General features: G+C 38.4%; 1 protein-coding gene and 1 long non-coding RNA gene across 2 annotated transcripts in view; one reads left to right on the top strand and one right to left on the bottom strand.

Moving 5' to 3' along the window:
• Positions 1-19710, top strand: part of mei4 (meiotic double-stranded break formation protein 4) — a 117432-nt gene that overhangs the window by 53646 nt on the left and 44076 nt on the right. The window contains exon 4 of the mRNA XM_008122016.3: positions 2589-2720. Coding sequence (XP_008120223.2) covers positions 2589-2720 — 132 coding nt within the window. The remainder of the gene's footprint in view (positions 1-2588; positions 2721-19710) is intronic.
• Positions 5840-19710, bottom strand: part of LOC103281139 (uncharacterized) — a 59381-nt gene continuing 45510 nt past the window's right edge. Inside the window, exon 4 of the long non-coding RNA XR_507586.3 lies at positions 5840-5959. This is a non-coding gene — a long non-coding RNA (uncharacterized LOC103281139). The remainder of the gene's footprint in view (positions 5960-19710) is intronic.

Below are 19710 nucleotides of genomic sequence, written 5' to 3'. Positions count from 1 at the left end.
ATTGTACCACAGTTCACTGTATTGAGCCATAAAAGTAAACTGCAACCCCATCTACACTGTCATGTAATACAATTCAAACTGTATTATAAGGTCAGTGTAGACCCATATATTGCAGTTCAATGCAGTTAAACTTCATTATGTGAATGTACTGGCCATACAATGCAGTTTCAAACTACATCATATGGTGATGTAGATGAGGTCTGAGTTATAAGAATCTTGATAATTTGCTGCCCTATGACTTGTTAAATTTAGCCCTATAGCGATAAGTTGACATTAAAACCTAGAAGTTCTCATTCTCCATGTAAATGTTCAGAACATAATAACTTGTTCTTTCCCCCCATCATAATAGCAAGCGGGAACTATATCTCATCTGAAGATCATTTTAAAGATATTATGCAAACTTTTTGCTATGATGTGTAGGAAAACCAGTTACACTCTTCTGTAGTGAGATTTCCACAGAAACTTTTTTTTTCTGGTTGAAACACCAACCTTGAATATGGACACAGGCTTTCTATTAATGCCATCTAGGGATGTAGTTACACTGTAGAATTAATGCAGTTTGTTAGTACTTTAGCTGCATTGGTTTAATGCTAAGGAATCCACTTATAGTTTGGTGAGACACCAGCATTCTTCGGCTGAGAAAGCTCAATATCTTGTAAAACAACAACTCCTGTAATTCCATAGCATAGAGCCATGATAGTTAACATAGTGTCAAATAGCATTGTCTACAGTGTAGAGCCATCCCAGATTTCTGCTACAGCTTTTGAGTTTAGGAAAGTAGTGACTATATTATGAAAGTCCTTCTCCAAAGTGGTTTGAAAAAATAAAAAAATCCAGGATTTCAATGTTTCTTTTAAACAAAGAAATACTCTCTTTTTTATCTTCCAATTATTGGGTTTTTAAAAATATTACTTATCACAAAGATGACACACCTCCATGGAGGTAGGTCATCTTTGTGATCCTAGACTGGCCTAAACATCAAATAGAAAATAACCTTTCCTTGTTTGAAATCAATGCTATAATATCCTGTGGTTTAACTGCACCCTTTTCTCTGATCTGGGGACGTGGGAGTGTGCTTGTATTAGGAATATATTCATAACATGTTAGGATTATGATACCAATATGGTTAGATATTGGTGCAGAGTAGCAAAAACGCAGAAGACTAGGGGTTTATGTGAGCGGAGGTGAGAAAAAGAAAAAATAGCCAACCTCCCTTTCCCTTTAAAGAGTCATGTGCATAAAATAAGCATCAGAGACATCAAAAGTAAAATAGCAAAAATATGTTTACTCACAATCTTGTATGATGATGGCCATACAGGTAAAAACATCTTAGTTCCAAAAGAATATAGTTCAGGATACTACATACAGTATCTCTTAACATAGAAGTAACAAAGTAACATCAGCATGGCATGGCAGGATCAAGAAGCAGGAAGAGGCAAAAGAGCCAAAGAGAGCCAAAGAGAGAGAGAACAAAAGAAAGTCTCCCCTTTTATGCCCCAAATTCTAAAGGCATATGTCACTTCCTGTAAGTCTCGAGGAAGTATACTCCCATTTCCCACATTTCCCATTTCCCTAAAATGGTGCCATCAAGTCTGGAATGCAGCTTTGGCTTCAGGTTACTAAGCAACAAACAAAACTAACTACATAAACCATCCCACATGGAAAGTGCATGCATGATTGCTAGATAACCCAACAGCTTGATATGTGACAAGTATTCTCCTGATGCAGCCTAAAGAAACTGGAATCCCTTAGTGCAGCGTTTCTCAACTTGAGGGTCAGGACCCCTGGGGGGGGGGGGGTCACAAAGGGTGCATCAGAAGGGTTGCCAAAGACCATCAGAAAACAAATATTTCTGATGGTCTTAGGAACCCCTTTGGTAGAGAAGGCTGGCTGTAGGTGAGCCACAACTCAAAAACTCAAGGTCAATGCCCACTAAACCCTTCCAATATTTTCTGTTGGTCATGGGAGTTCTGTGTGCCAAGTTTGGTTCGAACACAAAACCATTGTTGGTGGAGTTCAGAATGCTCTTTGATTGTAGGTGAACTATAAATCCCAGCAACTACAACTCCCAAATGAAAAAATCAACTCCATCAGTATTCAAATTTGGTTGTTTCAGGTATTTGTGCCAAATTTGATCCAGTGAATGAAAATACATCCTTCATATCAGATATATACATTACGATTCATAACAGTAGCAAAACTACAATTATGAAGTAGCAACAAACATTTTATGGTTGGGGATCACCACAATATGAGGAACTGTATTAAGGGGTTGCAGCATTAGAAAGGTTGAGAACCACTGCCTTAATGGTTCCCCATCCAAATGCTAGAATTGAACTTGCTTTGTTTCTAAGGCCAGGTAGAATCTAGTGTCCTTTGTGGTATTTAGATTTACTAGTAAGTGAATCCTATTGAGCTTAAGTACACTTAACTTCTAAATAAATACACTTAACAGACCATAGTAAGAAGAGTCTAACATATTTTTATTAGACATTAAGTTTTTTCAGTGTCTTATAATTGTGTTAACTATATTTTCACTCAAGGCTTTTTTAACAAAATGAAGTTTGTTAAATAATACTTTTCATCAGTTTCAGATGCAGGAATCTATATCCCATGCCCTTGTTTTGCTTGGCCAGTGCAGCACTTTAAGGAACTCTACAATATCCCTGCTTTTTGGACAAGTCTGTCGATTTACTGATGAGTTGCAGCATGCCAATAAGGTACCATTATGCTTGAGATTTTACAGCTGCCATAAAGATTTAAGTGTTATAGATTTCACCTTGGCACTGGAGAATATCATTTTTGAAGTGTAACGTTACCTCTTGAAAATCTTTCCATGTGTACTGTATGTTGTAATCTTGGCACTGAATTTCAAAATATAGGTGAAGCTTGTCTGTGGAGATGCTTCAGTAATGATTGATGAAGTTTACCTGAACTAGGCTTGATAATGATTTTTTCCAGGAGTGAAGGGGGTAGGGGGAGACTCAAAAAGTCCAAAATAAAGGATGAGTTTTTTTGTCTCCTACTTTTCTAATTCTCATCCAAATTTGAACATGCAAAGTGTTTCCACTCAGCTTACTATCGACACTTTTTTGCTAATCCATATCCTAAAACATACTCTATTCTTTTACATGCCTCTTTTTAAAAAACAGATCAACACAGAAGTGGTGATTAGGTTTTTCCTTCCTTCCTTCCTTCCTTCCTTCCTTCCTTCCTTCCTTCCTTCCTTCCTTCCTTCTTACCAGCCTTTGGAAGTTGTGAAATAGAGCAATTTGAACCCGCCACGGATAGTAAGATCCGGGCTGTGGATAAAGAAACCCAAAGTGTGGATACTGAGCCCTGTTAAGCAGGTGGCCAGTACTGGCAATGGACCACCTGTAGATCTGTGCACCTGGTGAAATGAAGCTAAATCCAATGTTCCCCAATCAAGAAATCTCACCAGTTGAAGAAGCCACCAAGGTATTTTATTCAAGTCAACTGAAGTGGATGCCAGCTTGCAATAATCTGCCAAAGAAAGCTGAGATACCATTTACAAGTCAAACATTCAGTTTTATACTTTCCAATCCTTTGTCTTTCCCGCTCCCGCTGAGGACAAGATCAAAGAATTTGGGGATCTCTCCTAGCGGAGGGGATCTGGCGCAAGGTTTGCAAGGAAAAATTGCGCAATCGCCTGCCGAGTTCCCAAGAAGTAGCTTTCCCTTATCCCGATCAAATCTCACCAGAACGTTTAGAAGCAGATACCACCGAGGCTTTAATCTGTCCAGCTGGTACAGGATGACAGTCGCAATATGATGCAGAAATAAACTGGCATACATTCATAGTAGAAACAGCACTTTTTATACACTTCAAAGTTTAAATTTCCTGCCTTTCCCCGCCTCCCAGCCCTGCACTGCCAGGAGGTTCTATGGCGTCATTGGGGAGAAGGCGCTGCCAGGGGGCTTGGCCTCTCCATCCAATGGGCGAGCGAGTGCCGCTTATGACGTCCAATGAAGGAGGAGGAGGTGTGGCTATAGGGAAACAATGAGTATCATGTGGAGATGACAAGATTATCTCCAACCGGACTTTGGACAATGGGTCGGCCGTTAGGTCTTGGTCAGTTTTGTGAATTGAGTCTGGCTCCTGCAGGTTGTATCTGTGTTGGTGACAGGAATTATCTGTTGACTCAAGTTTTCGTGAAAAGGGTAGCCTCAGTCAAAACTGGTCCCCCTTCCTCAAGGAAATGAATCTTTTGTGATACCTATGGAATCTCTCCCCAGGTGGTCTGACATCCCAGTGTCCTCCAAAGCCTGGAGCAAGACATTATCAATAAAGGAATTTTTTTGGGAGTCTAAGCTATGGCGGATCCATGTCCTTATTTGGAGCATTTCCTGGTACAGGGGTCAAACCTTGGTCATTACGCTTCAATTTTATATATATACATACATGGGGGAATGACATTGCAGCCAGGAAAGGTAATATGGGCAATAAGAAATAATAATAGTAATATAACAATAATAATAAACACGAGAAACTCCATGGGGAGAATTTTTGAGGTAAATCCAATGTCCCATGGAGCTGGGGAGGACAGACACATGTTTTCCATGATTGTATGTCCAGGCTCTAACCTCTGGACGTATTACCATGGGGGGGGGGGGGGTGTCTTTAGAAGGGAACCCCAGATCTTCCTTTTCTGCCCGGTCAGGCGCAGAGGCAGATCGGAATCTCTGGGACTGGGATAAAGACGTACGGGTTACACGGGAATTCATGCGGGAAAATGGGAAGAGGAGTCCCTGAATATCTAAGAGTTCATAAAAGTTTATAAAAGTTCAGAAAAAGCAATTTTTTTCCAAGCAATTCTGGAATGCTGGTGCTCATTCATAAAATAGAGACTTCATTCATAAAAGTACCAATCCGAGCAGGCAGAGGCGAATCGGGGCTGCTTTTGGTATAATCTGGGATAACTGTCAGGCTCTTGATTGACTCCGGAGCAATAGAATTGACTCCGGAGTGAATTTTAGTTCAGGGAAACGGCTTATCTCCGACAGAGGAGAGGGAGAGTGTCTTTGCCCTGCTTTTATTGCTGGTTGGTTAATAAGTAACAGGAGTTAAGAAAGCTTCAATGGAAAGGAGCAGAGAGGTTTCCCTCCACAGTAAAATGGAAACAATGTTTCTCTGAGGTGCTTGGGTAGGCTAGGAAGGAAAGCCAAGGTTCCCGAGAGCTGGGGAGCTCCTGGCTGTGACTGGGGGTAAATCAGAGGAGGCTGGGGGGCAGGGGCTGATGCGTTCCTGCTCGACATCACCGCCCCAGCTTGAGTTGACTCCATGCTGATTGATGAAGACGCTCTGATGTCACATCTAGTTGGGAGGGATTCCCTCCTGGTGTGGCACCTGCCAGCCAATCAGGGAGTGTTCCCTGTGTCCAATGCAGATTTCTACCTTTCAATGACCAGCAAGGCGCGAGGAGATGATATCAAGCAAAGAATACTCAGCGTTCTGAATGGACAACAGTGTCCCAACTCCGGGACAAACAAGGAGGGGCCCTCAAATCCCTTGAGTTCTATTGTTGTGATTATTATCTTTATGAGCCCCGAACATGCAGGTCTGGTGACTCTGCATCAGTGTCCATTACTTTCCATATCAGGATATTATCCAAAATGATAGGATTCGTTCCTGGGAAAGGGGGAAATGGCATTTTGAAAAACAGGACATGATCTCCCGTCGTCAATGTAGTCATATCAGGTGATTCGTTTCTTTATGTGTCCAAGTAGCTGTACAAAGAACAAGCAGTGTGTACCCTGGATTCCTGTTGTCCTCTGTACAGCTGGAGATGATGGGGCCAGTAGAGATGGACTGGCCCATAGATGGTGGGTGAGTGAATCCTTTATGATTGAGATGTTGCCCAAGAACGCAGCTGGAGGGGATTTCCTTCGTCATGAGGTACTGATGAAAGGTCACCAAGGTCTTGCTGGATGGTTTCATACTACAAAGTGGTATATAAAACATAAAAGATTACATTGCATACACAAGAGAACCTTGTGGATACTGGGGGCTCTCAACCGAGGGAACTGGGGCACCCACAGGGGAGGGGGTTGGAATGGGATTCAGTGGGATGAAAAAGGGATGAATTATAAGGAAAAAAGGCAGGAAGAGCCCCTCTCCAAGGGCCATTGGGGCCAGGGGTCATGTGGTCGGCTGCAGGAGGTGAAAGCGGGAGAGAGGCAAGGAAGATGCAAAGAGGCAAGAATACACAGAGAGGATATATTTTAGATTTGAAAAATAAGTGCAATATTATAAAATATATTGTTTTCTTGGCTTTCCCTTTGCTAACCTTTTAGCTTTCCCAGACCAGAGCATAGAAATGTAAATGTCCCTCACCTCAGCTAGACAAAAGGCATTGGAATCCCTTTGTTTGTGAATCATTGACTGGGGTAGGTAACAATAGCAGGGTTGTTTAGCTGTTGGTTTAGGCTAAGGTCAATGCCTTTTGTATCATGGATTCTAGCATTGTTATTGTTAGTCCTTTTGGAAATTGGCCAAGACTTGACCCCTTTTATATCATTCCAGACTGGTGTTCTTGTCAAAACTTATAAGTTTCTTAATTATAAACTATCTTTTATTGGGGGGGGGGGGGGTCATTCTCAATATCATCTGCACATCTCCCATGAGGCAGTGCTCTGAGTCACAAACATGCTGCATTACAGTTCTTCCCAGTGGTGAGAATGGCAAGGAAGGAGAAGCCTTCTGAGATTGCTACACTTCTGAGATTTTAAATGATAAACAGAAGAGAAGAATTCGTTTTATTTTTGGAGATGTGGGCAAAGTCTGTTGAAGATGGGAGGAGAGAGGTGGATTTCTGAAAATGATCTGCTTTTCCTCCAAGGAAAGAATTTTTATAGATCTCGACCAACCTTATTTTTAACCACCATAAGTTTTCCTTCTTTTCCTTTTCATTCTTTGAGGATTATTTGAATATGTGCACATAGGGCTTATGCTGGTATGGATCTTTGTCCTGCCACTGCTTATTATTATTGCTTGACATTTATGTTTCTGAGATAGCGTTTTGTGGTCAGAATCTCAGTATTCCTTTAAACATAAATTGGTTCCTTCAAATTTCACTGGCTGATGGGGCCCACCTATGTTTTGTTGGTGAGTCCCAGAACAAAATCACAAAAACAAAGCAAACACAGGAAGGGAGGGAGGGAGGAAAAGAGAAGGAGGGAGGGAGGAGGAAGGCAAGCAAGCAAAAAAGAAAGAACATAAGGGACTTTGCCACCTATTTAAAAGGAATATCACTGGTCCTGAAGGCTGGCAGCAGATGCAGTTCACTTTCTTTTCCAGAGAAAGGACATTCCAGAGACTCAGGGTATCAGGGCTCCTGGTACTTTGTAGAAAGCTGACATTAAGATGAGGAAAAGCTGTAAAAGCTAGCTAGAGCTGACATGGGATCTCACACTGTTTCACGGATTTGAACCAGCAACCTTCAGGTCAGCATCCCAATCTTCAAGTCAGCAGTCCATCTGGCGCAAGGGTTTTTAACTCATTGCAACAACATGGCTCCAGATTAAATGGTTAAAGAGTATATTTGTTATCTAAACTTAAAAAAACCTGTTATCTGGCAGTTCCTATTGTGTTTGATAGCGTGAACGCACAAGAAAGAAATACATTGGTTTATTTATGAGTCACCTTAATGCCCAAATAGGAATGAAGAGGGAGAAAGAAGGCAAGATAAAAGAGACCTGGAGAGGAGAAACATCACACATATTTGATGGATCTGCCTACCCTTGCCTTATGACTGTTATAAGAAATATTAATTTAGGGGGCTTTTTAGCCATGTAAGAATGTAGTCCTGTTCATACTTGCCCATTGTACATCATAGGATTTTCAGTGAGCAAATGCAAGACTAAGAGAACTGCAGCTTGCCTAAATTGCCATGTGTGGTTGAGGCATAATTTGAGCCATTAATTTACAGTCTTATAGATCTTTCTCTTAGCTATCATGCTGTGCCATTTTTCATTCCTCCAGTTACTACTTAGAGCAGCCCTTGGCTTTCAGTGTATTCACTTAATGTGCTTTACTGATTTTATCTTAAACAATGCAACTTATTCTAGATAACAGTTAGGGGCATAGAGATACATCAGTTCAGAAACTATAGTACTTAGTTTCTCTTGTACAGTATTTATACTTTAATAATCTGAAAGAAATTCAAGGGATGTTTGAGAAATCTGCAGAACTAACTGTTTTGAAAACCTACTAAATTTACTTGGAGTACACTTGCAAGCTGATATCAGCTGTTGTAATATAGGAAAGTGTGTACAGAAATGCACTGAAGAAAAATATGTCTCTTCTCAAAAATAGGTTTTGAAAAATGTGTACAAAATGCATACTTTGAGATGTGCATGGAAATATCTATTATTCCATACTACTTTGGCATCTGTTAACTGCAGAAAAATGAGCTAGATCAAGCTTGGCAGATTCTTCAATCCCTAAAGCTATCTCACAGCTTCCTAAATGTAGTCAGATTACATAAAGGACTGTGAGAAATCACAGAGGAGAGAAGATTAAAAGGTGCAGTTTCAAATGGAAACATGGGGAGGGCAACTGTCAGGGAAGTATTTCAGGCTCACTTTGCTTTCCATCTGTGACCTTAAAATCACTTTACTGGAATACAGTAATGGCTAAGGCTAAAACTGGAATTAGTAAATTTGATTGTGGTATCAGAGCATAAAAATGGATATGGTTCGTTCTCTCACTCCAAAAAGGAAATGTAATAATAATACATTTAATAATAATAATAATAAAAACAACAACAACAACTTTATTTATATTTTCTGATTTGTTAGGTTTCTCCTCATCATTATTTTAGGGTCCTTCTACATCGACATTGTGAAATATTGTGCAAACTGGGCCATTTTACATTAATCATTGCAATATGTTCTTGTTGGTTTCTATTTTGTTAGATTGGGTTGCTTTCATGTGACATTTGTATTGTGAACCCCCTTTGCTTCATTTGCAGCATTTACAAGGGTGTCTAAAGGATAGCATATTCCATCCTTTCGTGTCTTTCTCTTATGGGAATAATGATGATGGCCTGTTATACATATAGTATTTGTGCATTGTAAATTAACATAAGGTGTGCCCACAGGCTTTTCAGTCTAGCTCAGACCACTGATACAAGTAGACTGTTGCTGATAACATGCAACAGTCATCTTGATGACAAAAGTGTAGTTTTCTTGATATTGTTGTACCACAACATCTATCAGCCCGAGGCAGCATAGCTAACAGTTATGGATGATGGGAATTAAGGTTCACCAAAATCCAGAGGGTTAGATTTTCTCCACTCCTGCTGTAGTTCCTAGTATGTCTTACCACTTTTTGACAATGTCTTGAAGATATGCTATGCTTATTGAAAGCATCAATGAGAAATATTAAAGAAGTGGAAGTACTTTATAATGCAGAAAAGGTGGCTTGGATCAAGGAAATAGTGATCAGCCAGAAGCAGAATTGCAGCTTTTTTATTTTTTATGTAAGTAGCATTTCCCCTGGGGGGCGGGGGGGGGGGGGGGTTGGCTCTCATGCGAAATGCAAGTAGAGGTTTTGGTATTACGGTTCAGGTATGTCACAGGGATTGCTTATTAGCCAGCACCCAGTGTGGTAACAAATGTCCTGCAGATGGCTAGAAAATACACAGAATAATTTGACAAACCAATCAAGGCAGTGGAAAGATGAATAATCCTTACAATGTTACTGTTCATATGGAGAATGGCTTTATGGAATTCCAGCACAGAAAGAGCAGGTGCTTGTCACTTTGTTTTCCTGTGCGACAAAATTGAGGGTGACACTTAATCAGAAAACTCAGATGTTTTGTCTTCAACTGAAGGACCTGTGAAATGGATTTCATGAAGAGATGGGAGCTCTTTATTAACAGTAGCTGTGAAACTATTGTTGGAAGAATCTAGCTTTCCATTCAAGAGAAGTGTGTTGTGGCTTTGAAAATGACAACTCATGTTACAATGAAACATGCTTTATCTGTATCCTACCATTTGTAAGGCATACCTGCAAGTCTTCTGAGCACCAGTAGCAAGATAATCCTTTCAAATTCTAGTCAGTGGCATAGCTGTAGTGCTCTTTTCATCTCTTGATTCCTATTCATATTCCAAAGAAGGAATGAAAATGGACGTGGAGAGCAAAAGGAAATGCATGCTGGAGATCTGCCGTGAGTGGATCAGATACCTTACCCCTACTCCACATCAAAATCAGCAAAATCAACAACCCTACAAGATTGGGGTGCTAGCAGATAATTATGTCTCCAGCCTGGATGATCCACGGACATTCAGTCAACAGTGCCTCTTTCAAACTTACTGGCAGAAGGCTAGCAACAAGATCCAGGAAATAAACCTGCTGATAGTTTCTATACATCCAAGAACCACATCTGGAATGAGTATGGTACTTCAAGATTAGGAATGAGCAAAATGAAATATTACAGAACTAAAGGCAAGCAGAAGGACAAAATCAATCCAGAGAATGAGGCCAAGTATCCATATTCTCTCTCATTGGAGTTCTGGATCAATTTGTTAAGGAAGACACGGACTGAAATGGAAAATGATATCTGAGTGATGTTGAGATTAATTGAAACTCAGGCAGCTGAATCTGAAGAAGGAACTGTGGACGGGATAAATCACAGAAATACCTTTACCAGCCATAGAGAAATTACTGCGGACAGAGGAAATTGCCTAGCTTCTGTCCTCGAGGCAATGGAACATTGGGCGATAAAACTAAAAAAAAAGCAAAAAAAAAGCCCCTATATAGTCATTTCTCAAATAAAACTGCTAAAGGGTTTTTTTCTGGCTAGGTGTGGTTTGACAGCTTTTTTTTTCTTTTCCATTCTGTGGTTTTGATGTGCAACATTTGGAAATTTCCTTCTGCTCGTAAAAGTTTGCTAAGGAACGGGGAAATTCTGTAGGTTCAATGCCCATCAGCCCCAGACCTGTCATGGGAATGACCAGAAAGGAGAGGGTTTTATGGAATACCCTTATTTTAGAGGAGAACTGCATCTTCTCAAAATTAGTATCACATGTTTAAAGCCCTAGAAGGTTCAGGTCCATGCTATTTGGCTGACTGCACCCACTTGTACGAACCTGCCCGGGCCCTGAGATCTTTAGGAGAGGCCCTTCTCTTGGTCCCAACCCCATCTGAAGCCCGGTTAGTGGGAACAAAAAAGCGGGCCTTCTTTCTCAATGGCTGCCTCTCAACTCTGGATCTCTCCATCCATGGAAGCTAGAATGCCCCCCTCCCTGCTGTCCTTCCAGTGGCAGGCTAAAACCTTTTTATTAAGACAGGCTTTTAAAAATGAAGGTTTTAAAGATCTAGTAATGGGGTGCTGTGGTTTTTAACTTTGAATATGTTTTAATGGATTTTAACTGATTTTTTCATACTGTTTATTTTTAATTCTGTTTTAATGTTTGCATATTTGTATATTTTAAACTGTCTCCTTTGGAAGAGATACAGCAGGGTATAAATAAATATTATAATAATAATAATAATAATAATAATAATAATAATAATAATAATAATAATATTTTTGATGTTTACCACAAAAGGGAGAGAGGACTTGGTAGGAGAGCAAAAAATAGCATAGGAGATATGCATGATTTCCACTTGAATTTAAATTCCTAGTCACATTTTCATACCACATGTGACAGTGAGAACATGTGTCTCCCCCCCCCCCTTCCAGATTTATTTGAGGACACGCCAGCATGAACCCATGAATAGTTCCTTATGTGACATGGTCTCTGCCGCCTGTAGGTATGAAGACCCTTGCACTATTATCAAAGCCACATTGTATGGAAACATTTTGTCATTGAAAATCATGTAAAGGTTTGCAGCTATTAAGGAGCTACCAGTTTAGGGCCAGTTTGTGTCTCTCTCAGTACAACTCTGTTGGTTCAATCTCTTGTGGTGAGAATATGTAGTGCAGCAGACCATATATAATTGTTTAGACAGCATGGTTTCACTTGCTATACAGGATTTTCTTTCACTGGAGAAAGGCTGTCTTGGAGATGTAATCTTTACCAATTAAAGTGTATCTTTGACGTGGAACTGGGGAGTTCCTAAACCAGCATGCCAGGGAAATAGACTTGAGTTTTCATACACAGTCTCTTGATAATTCAAGATGGACAAAACATCAGGGAGGGTATTTGTTTGCTAGAGCCTACAAACACAGCACATTGTTTATTCTTGATGCTGTGGGGTGAGTCCATTTTAAGTTCTCTCTATCCATCTCCCAGGAGCTACTGCAGACAGGTTACTGTCACTTCTCCCTTCACAGTTTGGTATGATGTTCAATCCTTAAATATCAGAGGGATGTAGATGAAGTAGTACCTCCTACAAATAGCGAAATAATACCACACTATTTTTCCTATTCTTCTGCAGAGTCCAGACAATTACACTTCATTAGTAGTTACATTAAGTACAAACCCCTCAGACTTTATGAAGCAGTCAGAAGACCACAATACTGTCATTGAATCTTTGCAGATAATTCCTTTGACTTCAATATTAATTACTAGCCATACTCCTATTCATGTTCAGTATTTGAAAATCAGTCTACCTGAATGGCTCTGCAGTTTATTCCCCTGTAGTGACTTCCCACTGGCATATCTGTAATGTCTACTGCAATTTTTACATACGGTAACTTGGAGGTTGGCTCATGTTTCTGGCACCTCTTTTGGGCAAGCAAGCTCACTGTGCAGAGAAGCTCACTGTACAGTGTAATAAGCCTTGCAACCTCCTCCAGGAATTAAAATAAGGAAGTGGGTTGGAATGGAACATCAGTGTGAGGCAGCAGCCAAGGCTAAATAATGTAGTGCACTGACTTTCCTTGAATTACCAAATATAAAACTATGTGTACATGTCTTTCCAGACTGTGGTTACCTTCCTCCTCTTTTTCTTTCTTATAATAATTAGTTACAGCTCAGTGTTTTTTGATTCAGCTATCATTAAAAAGTGACAGCTGTGCCTCTTGTAAATATGCATAGCCTATTTCATTCATGCATTAGTCCAGGGGATCATTTTCTTGTTGCTTAATCTTAGTTGGTTATGGATAATTAAAATGCACCTGTTTAAGTCCCTGCCTTGTTCACTGACATCCCTGTTTAATTATACCACATCTTTGCTTCTTTGCAAAAGCAAATTATTCTAGAGAAATGTGGTTTACTTTCTTCTAGCTCATTCATTTCAGTGCTATTCCTCTTGGTAGAGGAGCTGCAAATACCATGTTACAGAAAAGCAAATTAAAGTACACTCAATTTATAACGTGTGGTCACTGAGGGCACTTGCTTAAATCAGAGTAAAGCAGGTAATAATTTTGCATGGATGATGGCAGCCATAGCAATTATACTCATTCACAGGAAAAGATAGGCTTTTCTGTTTAAATATAGGATTCGTTGTAAATGGAAGAAATGCAGTTATATGAGGATAGAGGAGTCCTAGCAATGCATAATCTAGCTTCTAAACATATTTCTTTGGTGCAAAAGGATTTTGTGGCACTTTGAGAGTAATAGAAAGAAAGAAGTTAGTAGCATAGCTTTTGTAAACTAAGTTTACGTCTTCAGGTGCATGGAAGAGACCATGAACAGACCTTTGTAGCACATCCCCTACAATATTAGAGGTACTTTAACGTTTTAAAACTTTTATTTATAGTTTTGAAATTACATTAAAAGTGGGAGAACAATTATATCAGATAGGAAAAAGTCAGAAAAGATAAGGATCAATTAAATTGGAAAAAAGAAGAAAAAGAAAAGAAAAAAAGAGAAAAGGAAAAAAGGAATACAAATTAAAATATATCCCTTTGTTACCAAAATCTTTTGTGTCTAAATGCTTATTTGTATCCCTTCTTTATATTATTTAATTTTTGTTCTCTTTCTTGATATAATCCAAGAAGGGTTGCCAATCTGTACTTTTCTTTGGTAGTCCTTGTTGTTTTGTTACTAGATATGTCAGTCTGTTCATGTTTCTTGTTTCCATTACTTCAATCAACCAATGGTCTACGTCCGGTATCTCTTCTTTTCTCCAATTCTTCGCGTATGTAATCCTCGCCGCCATTGCCACATAATTAAATAACAACTCATCATTTTCTTCTAGTTTCGTTTCCGTTATTCCTAGAAAAAAATGTTCTGGTTTCATCTGGCATTTAATGTTTAGGGTTTTTTTTTTTTAATTATTTCATGTATCTCTTTCCAAATTTTTTTGCACCTTATAACAAGTCCACGACATATGGAAGAAAGATCCTTCCTGGTTCTTACATTTCCAACAAGTGGTCTGTATATTTTATTTATTTATTTATTTATTTATTGTTTTATTTATATCCTGCTTTATCTCTCCATACGGAGACTCATAGCAGTTCACAATCAAATACAAGTCTCTTCACTTCTTATAATAGTTTCCTAATTTTTGTGGAGTTATATACCACCTGTGGAACATTTTAAGCCAGTTCTCCCTCAGGTCATACGAGTACATTTGTCTCATTTTACGATTCCAGATATTTTCCCATTGGTCCATCCTTATTGATTGTCCACTATTGGTTGCCCACTTTATCATACAGTCTTTAATTGTTTCTTTTTCTGTTACCCATTCTAGGAGTTTCTTGTAAATTTTTGTTATTTATTTTTCCCGGAAATCATAATCCTGTCCCAGAATGTTTCTTTGTCCATAAATCCTTCTATCCTATCCTTATTATAATATTCTCTCAATTGTCTATACTGAAACCATGAGACATTTCCGTATTTAAGCTTAATTTCTTCCTGTGTTCTCATTACCATATTTCCATCAATCTTCTTCAGTATGTCTTTATATGTGGGCCATTTCTCCAAACCTAATAGTCTTCTTTGGCCTGCTTCCAGCGGTGAGACCCAGAGTGGAGTTTTAGGGTAACTTTAACTTGATCATCTTCTAATGTGCAATATGTCTAATGTGTTATATTGTTGACTATCTGTCAACAATGCACTGCAGAATTTTACAAAGGGCAAACAGGCTAATTGTTGCAGCAGAGGATAAATGAGCATAAACCAGACATTAGGTACGGAAATACACAAAAACCAATTGCAAAACATTTAGTCTTCAAGGACATTCCATTTTGGACCTTGAACTATAAAGCAAGATTTGGAAAGAGAAACAGCAGAAGTGGAGTATATTCTCATGCTCCAGTCACTCAGCAGTGGATTGAACAGAGACTTTACTGTCATGCTACATACAAGGTACATATAACATTAGTTATATAACATTACTTAAAACCCCAGCCTCATGAGGGCTCTTGCCCACTTTATCACATTTCCTTTCCGGTTCCCAGACAGCATCAGACTACATTCCTATAACTTCCTCTACCATGCATATGGCTATCTACTCAACTTGGCCTTCTTCCTTTGTCCCATCATTAAAAATGAAGCAATCACTTGCTGTAATGTTCACACATACAACCTGCTATGCAAGCTATGAATGGGCATGCATCTGACGAAGCTATAAATGAGCTTGCATCTGACAAAGTAGATTTTGTCTACCAAAGCTTGTGCTTCTTTCTCAGTAAGTCTCAAGATCCCTTTAAATACTGATCCAGAGTGACACTGCTGTACCTTTGAATCATATTTGAGATGTTAGTTAATGGAATCCCATGATTTACATGCTATAAATAATAAAAGCTATGTTCCAGCTGTTTTGCATTTATCTTAATCTTGCTTCAAACAATGAAAATATACTCCTTCCCATTAGGGCAGCAGTTAGACACATAATTTTAGACCTCCAGCCATAGATGTGCATATGGTACACACACCTCGTTGTTCAAATGAAAACATGCTAATGTGTTAAGAAATTAGCCCATTAATTAGAATACATGCATTAGGTTATAGAGTGTTAGCCATCCATTTATCCAAACCAGACTTATTATTTTCAAATTAAAATAGCCATTTGGCTCATACGATGGCATCCTGCCCACCAAATAAAACTCATCAAATGAAAATGTGATGTCAGTGAAAAGAGTTCTGTCTCTGATATGCTATTGTTTTTTACTGCATGAATTTTTTGTTTGTCTGGAGGAACATTCTGTAAAATGTCTTGCAGCCAAGTCATAGTTTTACCACTTACGTGAGAACTGGAATCTATGTTAAAGCTTGTAATTCTCCTGGAATCTCCTGGCCTGCAAATTCTGGTAATCATAGTTAAAAAAGTAACATTTCTATTCTCTGAAAGTTTGTCTGACTTCCAAAGCCCATAGGCAACTGAAATGTTTTATTAGAACAAAAAATCAGTATAATTGTCCTGTGGATTAAAACTCTGCTTTTCAGTTTGCTTGATGCACTTTACTTCTGAAAAATAATTTGAAAAAGTGCTTGTCTAGATATCAGTATTTGAAACTGTTATTACATCTCAATGTTTTAAAAGAACAAGTGTCTTTTACAGTTATGAATCGATTGGAAACAGCAGGAACCTTCCAAACTGAGACCATTTCTTGTGGAATTTTTCTTTTGCCAATCAGCCAAGAAATGATTACAAGGTTTCATGTGAACAGAGCCATAATTGAAATTATTCATCTACAAGATGCAGAGGAATTCACAGCTCCCCCTGCAACAATATGCTCCTAACGTACAAGCAAGTTGCAAAATGGGAATATGTAATCACCCAGTTGCCACAAAATGACTTCATACAGATACCTGAAACTATTAGATAAAAGCAAATCCTATGTTTTGATTATACATGGGCTGGAAGCATACCATGGAATTGTACTAGATGACCTAGAGAGATCATAGACTTTGAGGAAAGGGGATCCTTTTTAGTATGTGGATAAGAGAAACTGGACAAGAAGGCCATATGATACCATAGATCAACAAGATTCACTGGTCATCTTTGACAGGTTATTAGTCAGATTTGAACGAAGAAAATATTAGGCTTTTAGCTTGAGATGTCTGTCTCTGGAATTGCTCAGCATTTTGTTGCATCGTGATAATTTGATGCCTATGAGGCTTTTGGAGGACAGGGAATGCTTAACACAAGTGAAGAACAAGTTCTGGACAAATTTAAGGAAGAATCAGAAGGACAACTAAAGACAAACAGGCTTTCATGACTGCAGGGTTGAGGGAACTTTATTATAATTTTAACACTTTTCCCAGCATTTTTGATCCTTTAGAGTTTCTCAAATTGCTCTGCGGAGCAATTCCAAGTGCTCCACGAAAAGGTAAGGATTTTTAAAAATTAAATATTTTTTTATTTTAGAAATAAATGGGAGAGGGGGGAATCTCTATATGGTGATTTTTTAATTATTTTTTTTGCACCCATGAGCAGTGGGTAGAAAAGTATCAAGTAGAGTAGAGAATACATTTAGCAGCTTCCATGTAAATCATAAACTATAGACTATAGTTTGCCAGTTGGCTCCTGGGAACCAAAATATTGCAAGGATTCACAATGCATCTACAAGATGAAGTTTAGTGTTCCACCTTGAATTTCACATTGCAAAAGTGCCCTGCAACTGAAAAGGTTTGAGAACCCCTGCTCTAGAGTGTTGCACTGTTTTGATGTATTTACCTGCAAGTGCTAGGAGGCATTTTGATTGACCAAAATAAGTCAGTCAGGGGAATAGCGCTACTTGACATTATGTGTTTAAAACACAGTATAAGGCTACAAAACTAAATAGGAATGGGATAGGCAAAGACTGGGGAATACAACTTCCAGATATTGGATTGCACCTTTTGTTATCTCTTTCTAGCATAGACAATAGTGAAGTGTGATGGAAGGTCAAATCCAAAAACATCTGATAAACCTTTCCTCATTCCTAAGATAATGCATTCGACCAACTACAATTCTGGATTAGATAGCTATAATTTCCTTTTCCTTATCAAGTGGTCTTTTTTATTATGGCAATTCTGAGGGCTATGAACTTCTTCATCTACTAAATACAATCCATTTTCCACAGAGTGAAGCCACAAGAGCCTTGTGCCATGTTCTTATTTGCCATTTCTTCATCTTATAATAACATAGTCTGCCCTTTCCTAGGCCAGAGACTGTATTTCCCGTTAACATGAAATTATGTTAAAATATGCAGATATGGAGAGCTAACTGTGGTATAAGGATCTGCACTTAGCTTTGGTTTGGTTTGGACATTGGGGGACTAGGTTTGAATCCTCACTCAGCTAGAAAACCCACTGGGTAACCTTGGGAAAATCACTCACTCTCAGCCTCAGAAGAAAGCAAAAGGAAATCCTCTCTGAACAAACTGCACCAAGAAAACCCCATAATAGGTACACATTAGAATAATCATATGTCAGAAATCGTAAGACACACAACAGCAATATCTAGAATTGAAGTGTAACTTGGTTTTACTTTGGATCTGGTAGACTTGTATCTGCATTGCTCGTAGTTTTTGAAGACTGCGCGTTCCCAATGAACAACCAAGGCTTTTTAATAATCTTGTTTTGATAAATATGTCATCTGGTGAACTCTGAAAAAATGTGCAATATTTCCTCTAAATTTGTGACTCATTCTGCTTGGAGCAGGAATTAATAGGTTTCTCTCCCTAGAGAATGGCAGGTTGTTATTATTATGGTTGCTTAAAGTAGGATGTGATACGGTTTCAGACATAGTTTCTAACTTTCCTTCCAAAATCCAAATTGGGAATAGGTGCATCCATCCAAAGTTCTCTGCATGTCCTGAAAATCTTTTTATGATGGGTGGGAAAATCTTAGAAACTGTAGGGTGATGCAGAAAGAAGGATTTGGTGAGAAATTATGTGAATGAAGAACCAATTAGGAGCCAAGCCTGCCTTGCTATTTATTTATTTATTTTAAAACGTGTATAAGTGTGGGGAGCGGGCAGTGTATTTTTCTGCTTATGATTCAAAGTGCTCCTTCTACAATCTTCATGTCCAAGGAAGAATGGATAAAGGGAAAATTGGAGTCCTAAAAGGAATAGGTAAAATGTTTGTACATTGTAAATAGCTGCATGAAACAATGATAAAACAGTTGTTCTAAACAGTAGCATTGACTCCATTTTTAATGTAAGTAATTCAGCTTTAGGACAGCAATGATAAATAACACAAATATTTTTACATGCACAGCAAATTGCCGAACTCAATTTACTTTGTCAGATAATTTTCAGAGTTTATTTAGAGAAAATTCCTAATAGTGACTTTTAGTACTGAGTTTATTGGTAACTATTTGTGCAGCCATAAATGCAAGAGTAATTCTTTTAATTAATCACCATTCAGAGATGACTCGTTTTAAAATATTAGCTATAAGGTCACAGTGCTGATGTTGCAATTGCTGAGCTTTTCCATGCAAAATATATAAAAAGGAGTGTAAAACTTCTGACATGTTTATTGATGAATGTTAAATTTCACTGTTTCCATTTGATGGGTTTGTTTTATATCTGGACTATAATATTTTAATTGATAACAAATGAGAACAGGTTATCATCAAAAAACCCGTTTCAAAATCACATCATTTTCTAATGGTCATACAGTTATTATCTAGTCAATTTTTGTTAGTAATCCTAGAAGAACTATACTAAGACTGGGTCACCTTTATCTGTAAATGAAAAAAATTACAGATTGTAGACATAAACTTAAAACATGGGCATTAACCTAAAACATGGAGTTATAAACAAGCCTGCTCGGGACTTTACCTCTTAGTATAAGAACAGATATAAGATATTGGATTACTCCTTCCTAATTTAAACTATCTGAAGTTGTGAGCAGGA

This window comes from Anolis carolinensis, chromosome 1 (genome assembly GCF_035594765.1).
Source record: "Anolis carolinensis isolate JA03-04 chromosome 1, rAnoCar3.1.pri, whole genome shotgun sequence".
Classification (NCBI taxonomy): domain Eukaryota; kingdom Metazoa; phylum Chordata; class Lepidosauria; order Squamata; family Dactyloidae; genus Anolis; species Anolis carolinensis.
This window is presented reverse-complemented; position numbering and strand designations above follow the sequence as displayed.